This window comes from Aspergillus brunneoviolaceus (assembly GCF_003184695.1).
Source record: "Aspergillus brunneoviolaceus CBS 621.78 unplaced genomic scaffold BO95scaffold_67, whole genome shotgun sequence".
Lineage (NCBI taxonomy): Eukaryota > Fungi > Ascomycota > Eurotiomycetes > Eurotiales > Aspergillaceae > Aspergillus > Aspergillus brunneoviolaceus.
In genome coordinates, this window is record NW_020290797.1 from 188436 (window position 1) to 203614 (window position 15179).

A 15179-nucleotide genomic window follows, 5' to 3' on the forward strand; every position below is an offset into this window, starting at 1 on the left:
CTTGGCTGCAACATCGGACGAATAATTGCACCCGATACTTCCGGGACCGTTGAATTGGCGGAGAAACAAACTCATCTATTAAGGTTCCGCGAGTGGGCCCGGGAGCGGTTCATGTAGTCGAGCATCATGCAGTGTCTGATGGGATGCTCAATCTATCTCTCGCATCCGATGCCTGTCGATCCCTGATTTCCTTCGGCCCTTTTTCGGAGGATTGGCCTCGTGCTGATCGTCCCCAGCGGCACTCCAATGGAGTTCTGTTACTCTGATGGTCGGTAAGGACCATATTCTGTATGGCCCAGTGTATGGTTTCTATGAGATTTGGCAAACGTGATGGATACTACCTGTGTACACAATGCGTGCATATAAATACCTGCCAGTCTTCATTGTTCAAAGACACAGCTCATTCAAGATTGTACTGTCTATCCCTTTCATGGTTTTTTCCCCTTTCGCATGTTACTCCAATCAATCATGAAGGTTCTTCCTCTCTTCCCACTTTTCTCTGCAACGCTATGTCTTGCAACGGCCATTCCCTCCCAGCCAGCTGTCTGTGGCCCCGACGAGGCGGTCATATTCCTGAGCAATGGCACCACAACAACCGTCAAGAAGGCTGAGTTGGCCTCGTACCTGCAAGGCCTGACCTTCCTTTCACCGGAGGCAACCGATAGCGCCTTTCCACGGCTGATCAAATCCAAGGCATCTCCATCCGACATCACGAAGCGCGGATCAGGCACGGAGCTCATCATCCCGCTCCCTGATCTCGACTTCCTCGGATGGGATGTGGCCATGTCGACCATCGTGCACGCCAACCAGGCCGCCGCCACGGTGGCCATCCAGGCTGGCCAGTCGATCGCCAATAGCATCACCACAGGCACGTCGGCCGACTTCACTCTCGTCAAGGACTTCCTGTCTGCGTCCACCAGCATCAGCTACCAGGAGACAACAACCAGCACGGTGACTGGCACGGTCACCATGACCATCCCAGCCAACAAGTGGGGAGCAATCGTGAGCAACCCTTTGACCCATCGAAAAAGAGGCTATGTCTTCACTGGCCAGCCGGGGAGCGGGCAATTCGAGTATTACCAGGCCGATTCCTTCAACGACGCGAGCTTCAACCTTGAGGGAGGGACGCTGTCTTGGGTCAAGGGAGTGGTGACGACTTGCCTGGGTGAGACTTATCCGTTGGCGCGATGCGTGGGTGATGGTAGTCTGGAGTGATTGTTTACTGCTCTTGAGTTCCAGAATTTGGGTATGTTAGAGTTTGTGAGACAGTGTGTTTTTTTGTCCCGCTACTTAACAACTTTCAGTCTAGAGGGCTGGTCAGGGCGCTGGCATGGGGTTCATGGAAATCGGAACTTTATCGACTGTACAAGTAGCCCTTGTCAGAAAGGGCTCTGATGTATTCTGCGAAGTCAGCATAATAGCTTCTGTATACTACTGCTCTTCCCTGGTTTTCTTCGTTCCTTTCCAGCTTGCCTAATCTCTCAGTGATGTGCTGCGACACTGTCGTAGATATCCTATTCAACGGATGATGCACTGCACCGTACCTAAACTCAATGCGCTTCCCAACTTGGGGAATATGTAGCCATTGAAGGTCTAGAAGTATGCTACCATGAGCTTATAAGAATGATATAGCCCAATTTGATCTTAGTAGCAGGATACAGCGGCTCGTGGGATTGTACACTCTTAGAAACCTACAAGCCCAGGGTTGAAGCACGTTGGGTATTTGCAGAGTCACTGTAGCTATGTCATGTGATCTCGGACATATCGAGAGCTGATCTGGCACGTGCGACGGACCAGATTGTGTACTCACCGCCTTTATGCCTCAGGCCGACGCCCACCGCATCCCGCCACTTGGTGCCGATTGACGTCCGTGATTCAACTCCCCTTTGAACTCCTTTATTGAGTCCTGTTACTTAACCCCGGCCTCTTGATTGATATCGCGACCTCCGCTGTGATGTCTCGACGCGCCACGCCGTCTCAGGCTGCTCAAAACCAACAGGTTATCAAGAGCCTGCTGAAACTCGAACAAAACAAGACATGTGCTGATTGCAAGCGCAACAAGCGTATGTGACCACCTTCCGGAACTTTTGGGGTCACCGGCCCTTTTCTTCTTTCACCCCGCACTGTGCACTCAATGCAAGGAAATTCGGAAGTCCGGAAAGGCTAACATACCTTGCCTATAGACCCGCGCTGGGCATCATGGAATCTTGGTATTTTCATCTGTATCCGTTGCTCGGGAATTCACCGGGGCATGGGCACGCATATCAGTCGGGTCAAGTCCGTAGATCTTGATTCATGGACGGATGAACAACTTCAGAGTGTTGTGAAATGGGGTAACGCTAGGGCAAACAAGTATGTGTTCCCGCTCTCTCTGGGATTGCATTGACTTACAGATGGCTAATTGTCACCAACAGATATTGGGAAGCCAAGTTGGCGCCCGGCCACGTCCCCTCGGAAGCGTAAGCGGAACCCCTCCATCGCTTGCGGAGATATTGTGTCTGACAAACACCACGACAACAGGAAGATTGAGAACTTCATCAGAACCAAGTATGAGTCGAAGAGATGGGTTATGGATGGTCCAATGCCCGATCCCTCGACCCTAAGTGATGGTGATGACGACGTGGTAAGGGACTACGAGAGTACCCCAGGGAGTGGATTGATAACTGACTTCAGTGTCCACCAGCCCCTCGCAGTTGTCCAGGAGAAGGCCAAACTTGAGCGCTCCGCATCCCAGCGAGTGGCGACGGCCAGTCAACCTGCCGTCCATCATCGTCCTCAAGCTTCCGTCGACCTCTTCGGTGACGATATCTCTCCTCCCGCGCGCCCCAGTACAACGGAGCCTGCAACTAGAGCGGCTCCCAAGCAGCCCCAGTCTGCGCCCCCTGCTAAGCCTGCTGCCCGTCCTGGAGATTCGTTGTTGGGACTCGACTTTTTCGGCAGCACACAGCCTGCGCCAACCAGCCGTCCGGCCAGCACTGCATCCACCCCTACTGGTTCAACCGGAATGTCTCGCCCGGACCTGAAGCAATCTATCCTGTCTCTTTATTCGAAGCCAACGCCTGCTCCGATGCAGCATGAACGCACGTCCTCCTTTGGAGATCTGACTTCCCCGCCGCCCCAGTCGGCGTCATCATCCAACTTCGGTGGCTTGACCGATGCTTTCAGCGGGCTGAGCATCCCCTCCACCACTTCTCCCCCGCCTGCCAAACCGGCTGCCAAACCGGCTGAGAAGCCTTCGCCATTCGCCAATCTTGCAAACTTCGCCAGCATGAAGTCTACCCCAGCGGCTCCAAAGGTCTCTTCACCTACTCTCTCCGTCGGTACTGGGGGAGGCGGCAGTTTGTTCGACAGCCTTACTTCTCCTACTCTGCCACCAGCGAAGCCCCAGTCCCGGAATGCGTCTTTCTCTTCGAATGGCTTTGATTCGGGATTTACTAGCTTCGCTTCCGCGGCTCCGTCTAAGCCCAACCCACCGTCGTCCTCATTCTCAAATGATTTGCTCGGCTTCTCTTCCCCCCCAGCAAAGGCCGCTGCACTCCCGCCTCCAGTGTCTGCTCCCAATTCACAGAACGAATTAAAATCTGCGTTCAACCTTACACCCGCCCCTGCGCCTGCCCCAGCACCGAGACCGGCCTTCTCGCCCCCAACGGCCTCCGTTGCTAGTGCGCTTCCGCCGTCCAGCATTGACCCGTGGGGAGGCAATGCCTGGAGTACGCCTGCTCCTGCTCCGGCACAATCTGCTGCATCTTCAATGATGAAGATTCCGGACACTCTAACCGCCAATGATCTTGGTGGTGGCTGGGGAGCGCCGACGTCGCCGGCTGCGGTTTCTAAGCCAACCCCAACAGTCGCCGCTGACGAGGACTTCGGTGGTTGGACCAGTGCAGCACCAATTTCTTCGACTACCGTTACCTCTAATAACACATCTAATACGTCCAACTCCTCCAAACCGGCTGGCGGGTTTGGCGGGGCTGATGATCTGTTCTCCAACGTTTGGGAGTAGGCTTCTTCCTTCGACTTTGCATTCGTCAACTTTGCACATACCTAGTCTCAACAAATCCAGATTAGACATGAACATCAACTCCAAATGTTATCCCACATTTATCCGAACTTCACTTCTCTTAAGATCTGCTTGCTTGCTTCCGCGCCCTTCTCTTTTGGGACCTTAATTAGTCATGATTCAATATGAATGACCCTCTAAGAAAAGAGTGTTGGGTGGTCTTAGGAATTCGCGCTTGGCGTCATGGCATGTATTGTACAAACAAAAGAACTAGTGCTTCAACGATTTCAGCAATGATTTTCTTGCATGTAGTCTAGATTTGAGCGTATCTGTTTTGGACCATTTGCGAATAAGCCTTCCTCCAAGGAGATTCGACGAACCCGCAGTGAGGGCTGACGGTCTCGAGACAATTCACTCAGGCGTACCATTATGGAGCCTAGTGTAGTTCTGTGCGAATCCGTGGCTTATCTAAAAACAGTCTAACCATAAGGACGCTAGTCGGCTGAGGTTTTGAAGTATATAAGCCATATTCCTATGCTTCCATAAGACGTGCTCTTAGCCCACATCTTCTCTTCTACTAATACTACATAAAGAGATCCAAGTCACGCAAGAAACATATCTTCAAGTCCCCATTATCGCCATGACATCGACCGTTTATCTGATCACAGGAGCAAGTCGAGGTATGTTTACAAGCAAGAGCCACGACTCCCCTTGTCCCCGCTTAGAGCTGGGGTTGGGGTACTGTACCTCGACGCACACACTCCTCTGTATGTATACTGACCATGGTGCAACCGGAAATAACACAGGAATCGGCCACGGCCTTGCCAGGATCCTCGTCTCGCGCCCCAATTGCACCGTTATCGCCGCCGTGCGCGATCCCTCCGCCGCTGCAGCGCACACTCTCCTCGCCCTCCCCGCCGGCGAAGGATCCCGCCTCATCCTAGTCAAGATCGACGCTCAATCGGACACCGACGCCCACGAAGCCGTCCGATACCTCCAGGAGGCGGAGAACATCCACCACCTCGACGTTGTGGTTGCCAATGCGGGCTACTACGATGATGATTACCGGCTGGAAGACGTCCCGCTGTCCAAAGTCCAGCGCCACCTGGACGTCAACACCGTCGGCATACTTCGTCTCTTTCAGGCGGTTTTCAAGCCCCTGGGCAAGAGCTCCCAGCAGCAGCAGCAGCAGCCGAAGTTCGTGACTATTAGCAGTTTCATGGGCAGCATTGCCGGACTGGATGAGGAGTACTTCCCCGGTGGGGGGTACGGCGCCAGCAAGGCGGCGGCGAATTGGATCACGAGGAAGATTCATGTGGAGAATCCGGGTTTCGTGAGCTTTATGATCCATCCGGGGTGAGTTGGGGATAGTACTATGTTTTGATACGAGGGGGTGGTGTTGGTGATGGTAATGATGTATTGTGTTGCTTTATTGACTTGGTTGTGTGCAGATTCGTCAAGACCGCTATGGGCAATGCCGCTGCCAGGAGTATTGGACTGGACTCTGCGTTTAGTGAGGTCGATGAATGTGCGGACGGAATAGTCAAGCTGGTTTGTGGTCAATCGCTTTTTATCTGCCATGGCGAAGCTAACATGCAATCTACTTAGATCGATGGCGCAACAAGAGAGTCTGTTGGTGGTCGTTTTGTTACTGTCAAGGGCCAGGAGATGGCTTTCTAATAGCCATTAGTGGGTTATGGAGGGTGATTCCTCTGAGCTGGTTGTCGGATTGCGGATTGTAGATTGTGCTTAATCTATGTCGGATCAGAAATAGACAAATTCAGATGAGGACCATGTACGGAGTAGAAAAGGGACTACGGTATAGTTACAGGGTCTAAGACTTTGTGCCTGAGGCCAGAAGGCTTGCACTGGATAAGTAACCTTTTCTACAGAACTTTACTACAATCAATTTACCTCTGAGATTTCGATATTTGTACACTGGCCACTCTAGAAGCAGCAATAACAAAAAACTTCAAATGAACGAGAATTGCTCATCCAAATACCCAGTAACTGTCATCAAGTAGCGAACTATGGGCTAATTGACTCGCGACAAATCCTTCATATCTGATTGGACGGTGCCTCTCGGCCGCTCCGCCTCCGCCTTCCGAAGATCTTTTGATCGGCCGCCAACTTTCATCAACACCGCGACTCAATCCATATCAGGTCCCAATTGTTCCTGGCACCCGTCACCATGGCGTTCCTGGGGCCTTCCGCGCCTTTGCTGCGGAGTCTTGCCCCCCGATTGTCAAAGGAATTCTTCACCTGCCGCCCATGCCTCATTAAAACCCAGAGTTATGCATCCACTTCCGCTTTGCGCAAGCAGTTCTTTGCGCCGGACAATGCTCGCACTGCACTCGATACCATTTCTCTGCGCGCCAGAGCCAAGGGTGCTTTCGCCTCTAGTCTGAGAAACTATGCCTCCAAGTCCTCCAAGTCTTCCAAGTCTGCCAAATCTCCCAAGCCTGCCAGTTCCTCGAAGCCCGCCCAGCCCGCCCAGGCTCAGTCTGCTGCCTCTGCCGCCGCTCCCGAGCAAGCACCGAAACGGTTCTTTCCTATTCTCACTCACAAGGTGGTAGCCTACTGGCTGTTGGCTAGTGCTGCCAGCGTCTTTGGTATTGTTGTATTCGGAGGCCTTACTAGATTAACGGAATCAGGGTATGTGTCTTCTCAATGATTGATCGCGGAGGCTTATACTGACTTGGTGTATAGTTTGAGTATCACAGAATGGCGCCCCGTCACCGGATCGATCCCTCCTATGAATGACGAAGACTGGGAATCCGAATTCGCCAAGTACCGTGCCTCCCCCGAATTCCAGCTTCTCAACCCGAACATGACGCTCTCCGAATTCAAGTCAATTTACTACATGGAATGGATTCACCGTCTCTGGGGCCGCTTTGTTGGTCTCTCGTTCGTGCTCCCGGCTATCTACTTCGTCGCTAGAAGGAAGGTCAGCAAGCCCATGGCTCTGCGCCTTGCTGGTATCGCAGGCTTGATCGGTTTCCAAGGATTTCTGGGTTGGTGGATGGTTGCGTCTGGACTCAAGGAAGACCTCTTCGCCCCCGGCAGCCACCCTCGCGTCAGCCAGTACCGTCTCACCGCGCATCTTGGCGCCGCCTTCGTCTGCTACACTGCTATGCTCTGGAATGGTCTTGCTATCCTGCGCTCTCAACGCCTCGCCTCCGATGTGAACAAGGGTCTGAAGCAACTCAAGAAACTCCATTCCAAGCACCTGACGGTTTTCCGTCGCTCTGTGGCCGGTGTGGCTCTCCTGGTCTTCGTTACCGCCATGTCTGGTGCCCTTGTCGCCGGTCTCGACGCCGGTCTCATTTACAATGAGTTCCCCTACATGGGCAATGGACTTACCCCTCCCAAGGAGGAACTCTTGGATGCCCGTTATTCCCAGCGTGAGGATCGCTCGGATCTCTGGTGGCGCAACATGCTGGAGAACCCCTCCTTGGTCCAGCTCGACCACCGCATCCTGGCAATGACTACCTTCACCAGCATTATGGCCCTGTGGGCTTACAGCAAGGTCCCTAGGGTGAACCGCGTGATGGGCCGCTCGGCCCGCAGAGGCGTTCACGGCGTGGTCGCTTTCGCCTTCTGCCAGGTCGGTCTGGGTATCTCGACCCTGCTTTATCTGGTTCCCACACCCTTGGCCTCCGCTCACCAGGCGGGAAGTCTCCTCCTGCTCACTTGGGTATTGGTCCTGGGCAGCCGTGTTTGGCGCCCAACCCGGACATTTAAGCTGCTCCAGCTGAGACAGCAGTTTGCGGCTGCCAAGAAGGCTGCCAAGAAGGCTTGAATCTTGTCTCTGTCAAATCCCTGAGAATAGGGATTGCGGGCATCGTTGACGAAAGAAATGCATGTGTATGGGCCCGCCACAGTACCGCCTGAAGTGGCTCCTCGATTTCTCTTGTGTTGTACTTATAACCCATCGTCCTCTCTACTTTTCGGAGCTTGTTTTTCTTTTTGTACAATAACATTGCATTTTCAGTGCTATCTTGCGCATTATTACTAGATCCTGTAGCGATAAGAAGCTTTGCAGGATGAACCTGAGAACCTAACGTACGCAGCTAAAAACCCCCATAATATCTCGTCCCACATCAGCCGCTTTATCATCCCCGAGCCGTTCCATCTCCGATCAAAAGCAACACCCTTGCCAACAAGAAACTTTTTAAGATTCAGCTCTAGTATCGAAAGATTAGATCTAGCATGCTCGGCCACGGCTGCTTCTCCAATCTATAGGTGACGTTGAGGGGAAAGACGTGAGTCTGCTTGAGAACCATAAGCAAGCATCCGTGCCGGAGAATCCCAACGAGGGGATGGGATCACTTACGCTTAGCGACTGGAACCAGGAAAGTGGCTGAGACGCGCAGCAGTGCGGGCTGCCACAGTACCTTCCGCTTCGACCTGCAGAGCATCGTGCTTCGCGAGTTCCTGATGCTGGTTCGGATTCATACTCCTGAGAATTTCCAACGCACGGCCCTGCTTGTACTCCTTAACTTCCTGCTCGGCCAATGCGCTCGCGTCTTCGATAATGCGACCTTTATCTGGAATACCTCCGGCTGCGAGATGTATACCTTGTTAGATATCGAGTACCGGACTGTGAGTATCATCATGTTCGGGGGACATACCTCGCTCTACTGCTTCTATCGCTGTCGCCGCGGTTGAGAAGGCAAGAAGCTCCTCCGCATCCTTCAGCTCCTGATCATTGTAATCGGGTCTACCAGGTGGAGTGGCTGGGAGGTGAAAACGATCTGCGTTGTGGGTGAAGGCGTCATCGATGCCAGCCGGTGGACCCCAAATGAGCTCGTGGCTGTAGCGAGGATGCGCTGCACTGACAAATTGCTGGCCCTGCTTGGGTTTGGGAAATGTGCGAATGGGCTGCAGTTCGCCTTGAGCGATGGGCTCGCGGCGGTTGTAGTTCCTGCCAGCGGGGATGTTCGCCGTACCTTCTGCTTCCGGCACTGCTCCGAAGTCTCGCACTATCACCTCCCCATCGACGAACGACTTATAGTTACCAGCACTTGCCTCCACGTTGTACCTTGCTTCGGTGGCTGTTCCCACTGAATCCAAATCGCGGTTGTTCCTCGCATTCGCACTCGCCCTTGCACCACCACCACCACCCACCTTTTTCGTTTTCTTCTTTCTCTTTGTTCTGCGTGTCGCCCTACTGGCTTCCGTGCTGCTCTGTAATAGTTCCTCCCGCGTGATCGGCGCCACATGCACTACGTTCCCGGCAATGTGAGATCGGCGAAGTCCATTGCGGATGGTACAATTGTGACAGCACTGCCACTTGCACACCGTACATCTGCTCATGCCAGATGTGTTGCGGCCATCGCACACATCGCACTTTGCCGTCCGAGCAGGTTGATCATCGAACACGGTCACGACCTCACTGCCGGGAGGGGACGGGGACGGGGACAGACCCCGGTGGCCCATCCCGTTGTCTTGCGGGTACCCTCCGGCAAACGACGAGTAGTTGCGGACCGGCCGAGGCTGCCAATGATGGGAGAGGTGGGAGGATTGTACTGTGGATCTGCGGGATTGCCCCTCCCGGAACTCCTCTAATATGTCATAAGCTTGTCCGCGGGGTTCTTCGGCTACATGGGGAAGAGGAATACCTGGTTGGGGCGATGAGTACACCGGAGGAGGCACTGGAAAGAGAAAATCGTCTTCCGTGCTTAGGGCTCGCTGATCACCATCGGGATCGGTCACCACGATGACAGGAGCAGCCGGTGCGGCCGTCAGCCTCGACCCTTCCGCGGTGGAAGCCGGAGGCTGCTGTAGGAGAGGATGGGCGGAATGTGCAGCCACTAGAGCAGCTCTAGGTGGATGATATGAGCCGTAAGGAGGTGGAAGAAGTCGCGTGGTTCTAGCGGGCTGTCCATGTGGAGAACGGTTGATTGCAAATGCTTCCACACTGGCTTCATCCAACGTCTGATATGAGAGAACCGTAAGTCATTCATCTTCTCATAAAGAATGGCACTGAGCAAAAGGAGATGAAGGGATGCACTGACCAATGGCCTTGGTCTGTTGGAAGATCTTTGGACAACGCCTGAACCTGAATCGGCTGCCTCACGATTGCTGAGGACTTGGTGAACTGATGGCAGACAATCGACCACTTCTTCCAGCTCAATGCCTTCGAGAATCTGCGGGACAGTGGGCAGTGGCCGTCCCGATGGTCTGCGTCTGGCTCTGTTCTCTGATTCGAGCATTGTCAGCATAATTCGTCTCCGAAACTCAGTTTGGCTCCCTCCCGACTCAGGATATCAAGCCGCAATATCAGACTCCTCCTCGGTCAACCTGTTCAACTAAGAACCATTCTTCATCATACAGATATCTCTTGTTGTTGCCGCAGTTTCAGATGAAAAGAGAACCCAACGGTCCCAAGAACATAATCACACGCATATAAAGCCAGCTTCAAAGCTGAGAGAACATAAAGATCCCCAAAGAAGACTGGCTTATGCATAAAGCCCCTATAAGACAACTCCCTTGGTTATGAAAGATATACTTACCGCGGTTAAACATGATGAACTTCACCCTGTGTGACCGCTCACACTGCTCAACACCCGGTCTCTATCTGAGAGACTTGATTTCAGGACGTGAGCCCGAATGAACTTTACTGATGACAATAGTCGTGTGCACAGCTTTCTTATTCTGTAAACGAGGAAAGCGTGCCAACTGCCACAGCCCTGTGAAGTCTGGGATCAAGCTCAAAGAACTGGAAGGAGAAAATTTGCAGTCAGGGAGAAAGATGAAGAACAACAGGAAGAGGGGAGAAGAAAAAAAGAAAGAGAAACAAACACGTTCACCAGACACCATGCCTGCGACGGTCACGACGCAAGATATGGACGATCTGCAGGGCACCGCTGCGTTCTATACGCAGGCACGACAATACGCACTAGTGCGATAATACGATCTGCCTTGCCACTAGGACGATGGTGAATGTTATAGCCTATATGATACGGTCATGGCTCGTCCTACTCTGCTGTCTGTGTATGCAGCCTTGTGCGCTTCTGGGTTGGGTGTATGCTTCCCTGGTGACTTTGTCAGCTCTACGGGTATGGGAGGGTTAGTGAAGGTGAGGGGGGTATGGCAAGCTTTGTCATTGCCTAGGACTTTATACTGGAAGCACTCTGGTATATACAAAGAGGATTGCTTTTAGGTACTGGAACCGAGAATGTTGGTCGGGTTGTTCTGCTAGTTGGAATGAAGCTTTGGCTAATATTTCAGCTCTTACAGAAGTATCAATGACGAGTAGAGGAGCTGGCTATAAGATGCATGGCAAAAGCTATGTGCGCGTCGGGTACACCTATCTTTGACCAAGGTCTCGGACTATTTCACGACGGACGCGTTGTATCGAACTCGAGGCTTCAGCAACGTTAGAAAGATAAAACTCACCTAGGGCGATGCTTCGCACAGCAGGATTCAGTATTTCTTTAGTCCAGAGTATGTATGATTTTGTGAAGTTGGAAATATGTAGTCTATGTAGTATCCACGCTATACGCGACCGATCATTCGTAATGGCTACCTCCATCGACATCTCGACTCCATATTTACAGGTTCTCGGGGAACTACGACCTCAAATCTCGTCAACCATGACCTATGTGCAGTTTGCTGTCCAGACGGCAATGATGTCCTTCAGCCAGCCCACGAGACTCTTAACGTCAGCCTGTTTGCATGCCAGCCTGCAGCTAGCCAGTCCAGCATAATTTATCACGAAAACAGAAGCAGTAGTCATCCGTCACATTGCCGTAACCCTCCATCTTTCTCCTCCCCAGCGGAGAAGGGGCGAGAAGGACAAATGCTTCCAGCCCACGGACAAGCCAGCAGCTCGGGACGAATACGGGGGGTGGAGGCGAGCAAGCGCCCAGGACCAAGAAGTGTGTCTCATTGCAGGGCCTCCTTTACTTCTCTATCTCACCCGCTCTTAGCAGAATGAGCCTCAGGCCCGAACAACCTAAGTCTTCTTGGACGAACCGCCAGGCGTCGTGCCACCACGACGCTTATACTTGCGTGGATCTGTGTTTCGCACAGCGTTAGCGGAGAATCTCACAAGAGGGGCATATCAAATCCGAAAAATTAAGATTCGATAGAGGAGAACGCGCAACCTACCTTTCCTACTCATCAGGGTCTTATTCCGGGTGCCTTTCCCGCCTTCCCAGAAGCCACTTCCGGCTTTACCGATCAGGACGGCGCGGCAAATCCCACAGTTCTCCGGGCGGTAGATTTGTTCCCGGGAACAGAAGCCACTGAATTATATGACAGATTAGTTTCGAGGTTTTTATCGTGCGGACACCCTGAGTCGGTAGTTGCTGCTTACCAGATCATGCGGTTTGCATGTTCATTGGGGTGGTCAGTGGCCGCATCGTGGCATCTGTGGAGTCGATTAGTATGTTTATGGGATGGCGGGGTGGGTGTCATACTTGTCGCACGGAAAGACCTTGGCGCAGCAGCTGAATCTGTAGGGCGGAGGATGTTAGCATGGGTATACTATTTCGTTTCTTTGTGTGTGGGCTCTAGGCGATGGCGTACCTGAACCAGCGATAGCTTTTCCCGTAATGCGAGCACCGGCCGCGACGGGGCAGTTCTTGGCCGGCGACGATGCCGAGGACCTCCTTGGGCTGATATCATATCAGTATGCGCTTGATTGCGAGTAGATCTGGATTGTGAATCATACCTTCTTTCGGGGAGGGGGACGATCACGAGAAGAGACTGTATTGAACGTGTGAGGGGGTTGATCCTAGATGCGAGACTTGGAATACTTACATGCTGCAGACCCGACTTTGAGAAACTTCACCTCCGGGACCTTGAGAACTGGCGCAGATAAGTATAATGAATGATCAATGGCCTTGGCAAGAATATACGTACCCATTTTGCGATGGCACTGGCGGCAGTTAGCCATTGCGCTTTCGCCACGAACCGCCACAATTCCAGGGCTCGGAAATGGCGTCGAGCATTCCGCGCACGTGGGTATAAAGCTACTGCAGCGGTTGTTAGTGCATACTCTACTATAACAGAGGCCATGACAGAGGGAGCACTCCGTTCAAAGCAGAGTATCTGCTTACCTAGGGAGAAGATCGACTACAGTGCATCCATCCAAGTCCAGATAGCCAGCTCGAGTCGCGGTGGGATGCATCAACTGACGACGGAATCCTACAGATCAAAATGAGAATCTTTGAAGCTAAGGCGTTGAGTACTGGAGCGCATCGTCTTACCCATGCTCATCGTGTTTGCACACTTCTTGCATGTCTCCACTTTGAGAGACAGCTCGTCATTTTTGTCTTTGATCTGAGGAATATTTCTCACATCCATCGTCTCCTTGCATCGATCGCATTTAATTGTGATATAAAGACCGACGAGCTCCAGAAGCTCAATCCCGTAGAGTTCCAGGAATGGGAAGGAGAGAGCAACGCCGCGTTCAACATTGGTAGGCTCGGGAAGATCGGGAACAGGAGCGCCTCCGTCTTCGTCGTCTTCCGTGGGTTCCTCGTCAGACTCGGTGAAATCCGTCTCCTCAGAAGCACTACTGTCACCACCCACGTTCCATTCCGGAGGTCGGGGCACAACATGGACATGGGGTTTGTCCGTCGCCACGGATTCTGGAACCGGCGGACCTGTTGCAGCTGCCTCTAATGGCTTAGAATCTGGAATCTCGGATATTGCAACTGGAGCGGGAGCGCTTTCCACTGGCGTCTTGGAGAAATTAAGCATATTGCTGGTGAGATAATTGACCTGCGACATCAGATTCAGGTTTAAGTTGTTTTGAACCCACTTGCCGAAGCCTGCTTCGACAGCTCGAGCCTCTGGGCCTTCCATACTGTTCAGTTCAATCGCGCTGGGCTCAAGCGGGTACAATAGAGGCACCTGCAATTTGACAGCCTTCACAGACCGGAGGAGCACAGGTAGCCGATCGATTTTGGCCGGCTGAATAGGGATGAGAAAAGAGAGACCGTCACTGAGCTTCTGGAAAGAAGACAATCTACCCAGTCGAGCCTCTAATTGTTTCGTCTCCGCTGCTCGTCGCTTTTCCGCCTGGGCCTTCTCAGCCGCGGTGTAAGTCGGAAGCGGGGCAGGTTTGGGGGTCGACAGCACTTGGGTCCGAGGCTGAGAGGTTGACGAAGACACAGCGAGCGACTCCATGTCTCGTGACAGCTTCTGGACCACCGCTGACTGTGGTTTGCTTGCTGTTGTGTTGGGCACAAACTTGAGCGTAGGTCCCCGTTCCAAAGTCGTCAGCAAGCGCTCGAGATGTCGGTCTAGAGTGTTCATGTAGCTGAGCAGCGTCCCACGGCTGCCGCTTCTGATGGTGCTGTCAACAATGTCATCGAAGCCTCTAGCAACATTCTCTTGGAATGCGCTTCCCATTTCGGGATTGGTGACTCTGATCGTGGGACGTCCTTGAGTCGGGTAAGTTCGAGGGACGTGTAGAATGCACTGTAGCTTATCCATTTCGAAGGGGAAGTCGGGATCAGAGGGGGTAAGCCCGAAAGTCGCCGTGGTTCCGGCGTCATCACTGCTTTCCTGTGGGCGAAAGCGACGCCGTAACTGGTTAAGCTGGAATTCTCTGGGATTCGATGCTTCTGCTTTTGAGATGGGTCGGTGGGGTGAGCCAGAGGTGGCAGTGCCAGAGCTCCCGGACTGCGTGGTGCTCATGGTTGCTCTTCGATATAGACAGATCTTGATCAAATGCCTGGGACAATCTGAGTCTTGGATGGCAAATAGATGTGCTAGGAGTATGTACAATGACCAAGTGTATACAGAATGTGATGTAGATATAAGTTATGGCCAGGGCGGCGATCAAGCTCCGCCGAAGCTAGTCTCGAATGGGACGGGCACAGCGTCATCATCATGATTACCACTGATTACTCATTCTGATCACCTCCATGACTCACCTGCTTGCCACAGTGTGAGTGCAGTGAATCTCGAGCAGGTGTCTGAGTGTCTGTCTCACTCCACAAGCTAGTCTTGCAGTACCCAGCCCTTTCTTTGGCATAAGTTTTGTGTACTCAATAATAAGGTAGTTAATTAGTGTGGTGCGTTAATGCTGGTTGCTGCCTCAGGCATTGATTATGGCCAGAGCCCCTCTCTGGTGGGTCGACCAATGGCAGGGAGGCGTATTCAATACGATTGATTTGCTTCGAGAATGGCCCAAACGGGCAAGTGTGGAGATTTC

At 52.7% G+C, this 15179-nt stretch overlaps 6 protein-coding genes across 6 annotated transcripts; 4 read left to right on the forward strand and 2 right to left on the reverse strand.

Annotated features, from left to right (window-relative positions):
* Positions 1-398: 398 nt before the first annotated feature.
* On the forward strand, positions 399-1668 carry BO95DRAFT_446201 (uncharacterized protein). The gene has a single exon (XM_025587319.1). The coding sequence runs from the start codon at positions 469-471 to the stop codon at positions 1213-1215; it is 747 nt and encodes a 248-aa protein (XP_025438801.1). The 5' UTR covers positions 399-468; the 3' UTR covers positions 1216-1668.
* Positions 1669-1884: 216 nt separating this feature from the next.
* BO95DRAFT_446202 (stromal membrane-associated protein) lies at positions 1885-4270 on the forward strand. The gene is made up of 5 exons (XM_025587320.1): positions 1885-2063; positions 2184-2352; positions 2415-2459; positions 2521-2623; positions 2684-4270. The coding sequence occupies exons 1-5, from the start codon at positions 1955-1957 to the stop codon at positions 4001-4003; spliced, it is 1746 nt and encodes a 581-aa protein (XP_025438802.1). The 5' UTR covers positions 1885-1954; the 3' UTR covers positions 4004-4270.
* A 296-nt stretch (positions 4271-4566) lies between these two features.
* On the forward strand, positions 4567-5789 carry BO95DRAFT_446205 (SDR family oxidoreductase). The gene is made up of 4 exons (XM_025587321.1): positions 4567-4680; positions 4807-5356; positions 5452-5551; positions 5609-5789. The coding sequence occupies exons 1-4, from the start codon at positions 4641-4643 to the stop codon at positions 5678-5680; spliced, it is 762 nt and encodes a 253-aa protein (XP_025438803.1). The 5' UTR covers positions 4567-4640; the 3' UTR covers positions 5681-5789.
* A 363-nt stretch (positions 5790-6152) lies between these two features.
* On the forward strand, positions 6153-8006 carry cox15 (cytochrome c oxidase assembly protein cox15). The gene is made up of 2 exons (XM_025589899.1): positions 6153-6655; positions 6710-8006. Exons 1-2 carry the CDS (start codon positions 6192-6194, stop codon positions 7800-7802), a joined length of 1557 nt encoding a protein of 518 aa, XP_025438804.1. The 5' UTR covers positions 6153-6191; the 3' UTR covers positions 7803-8006.
* Positions 8007-8037: 31 nt separating this feature from the next.
* Positions 8038-9629, reverse strand: BO95DRAFT_240588 (uncharacterized protein). The gene is made up of 3 exons (XM_025581350.1): positions 8635-9629; positions 8337-8565; positions 8038-8271 (listed from the first exon to the last, which is right to left on the reverse strand). The coding sequence occupies exons 1-2, from the start codon at positions 9440-9442 to the stop codon at positions 8339-8341; spliced, it is 1035 nt and encodes a 344-aa protein (XP_025438805.1). The 5' UTR covers positions 9443-9629; the 3' UTR covers positions 8038-8271; positions 8337-8338.
* A 1842-nt stretch (positions 9630-11471) lies between these two features.
* BO95DRAFT_446208 (uncharacterized protein) lies at positions 11472-14759 on the reverse strand. Its single transcript, XM_025587322.1, has 10 exons — positions 13222-14759; positions 13072-13159; positions 12875-12987; positions 12773-12820; positions 12684-12718; positions 12539-12627; positions 12430-12465; positions 12327-12380; positions 12119-12255; positions 11472-12025 (listed from the first exon to the last, which is right to left on the reverse strand). The coding sequence occupies exons 1-10, from the start codon at positions 14657-14659 to the stop codon at positions 11964-11966; spliced, it is 2100 nt and encodes a 699-aa protein (XP_025438806.1). The 5' UTR covers positions 14660-14759; the 3' UTR covers positions 11472-11963.
* Positions 14760-15179: the final 420 nt, after the last annotated feature.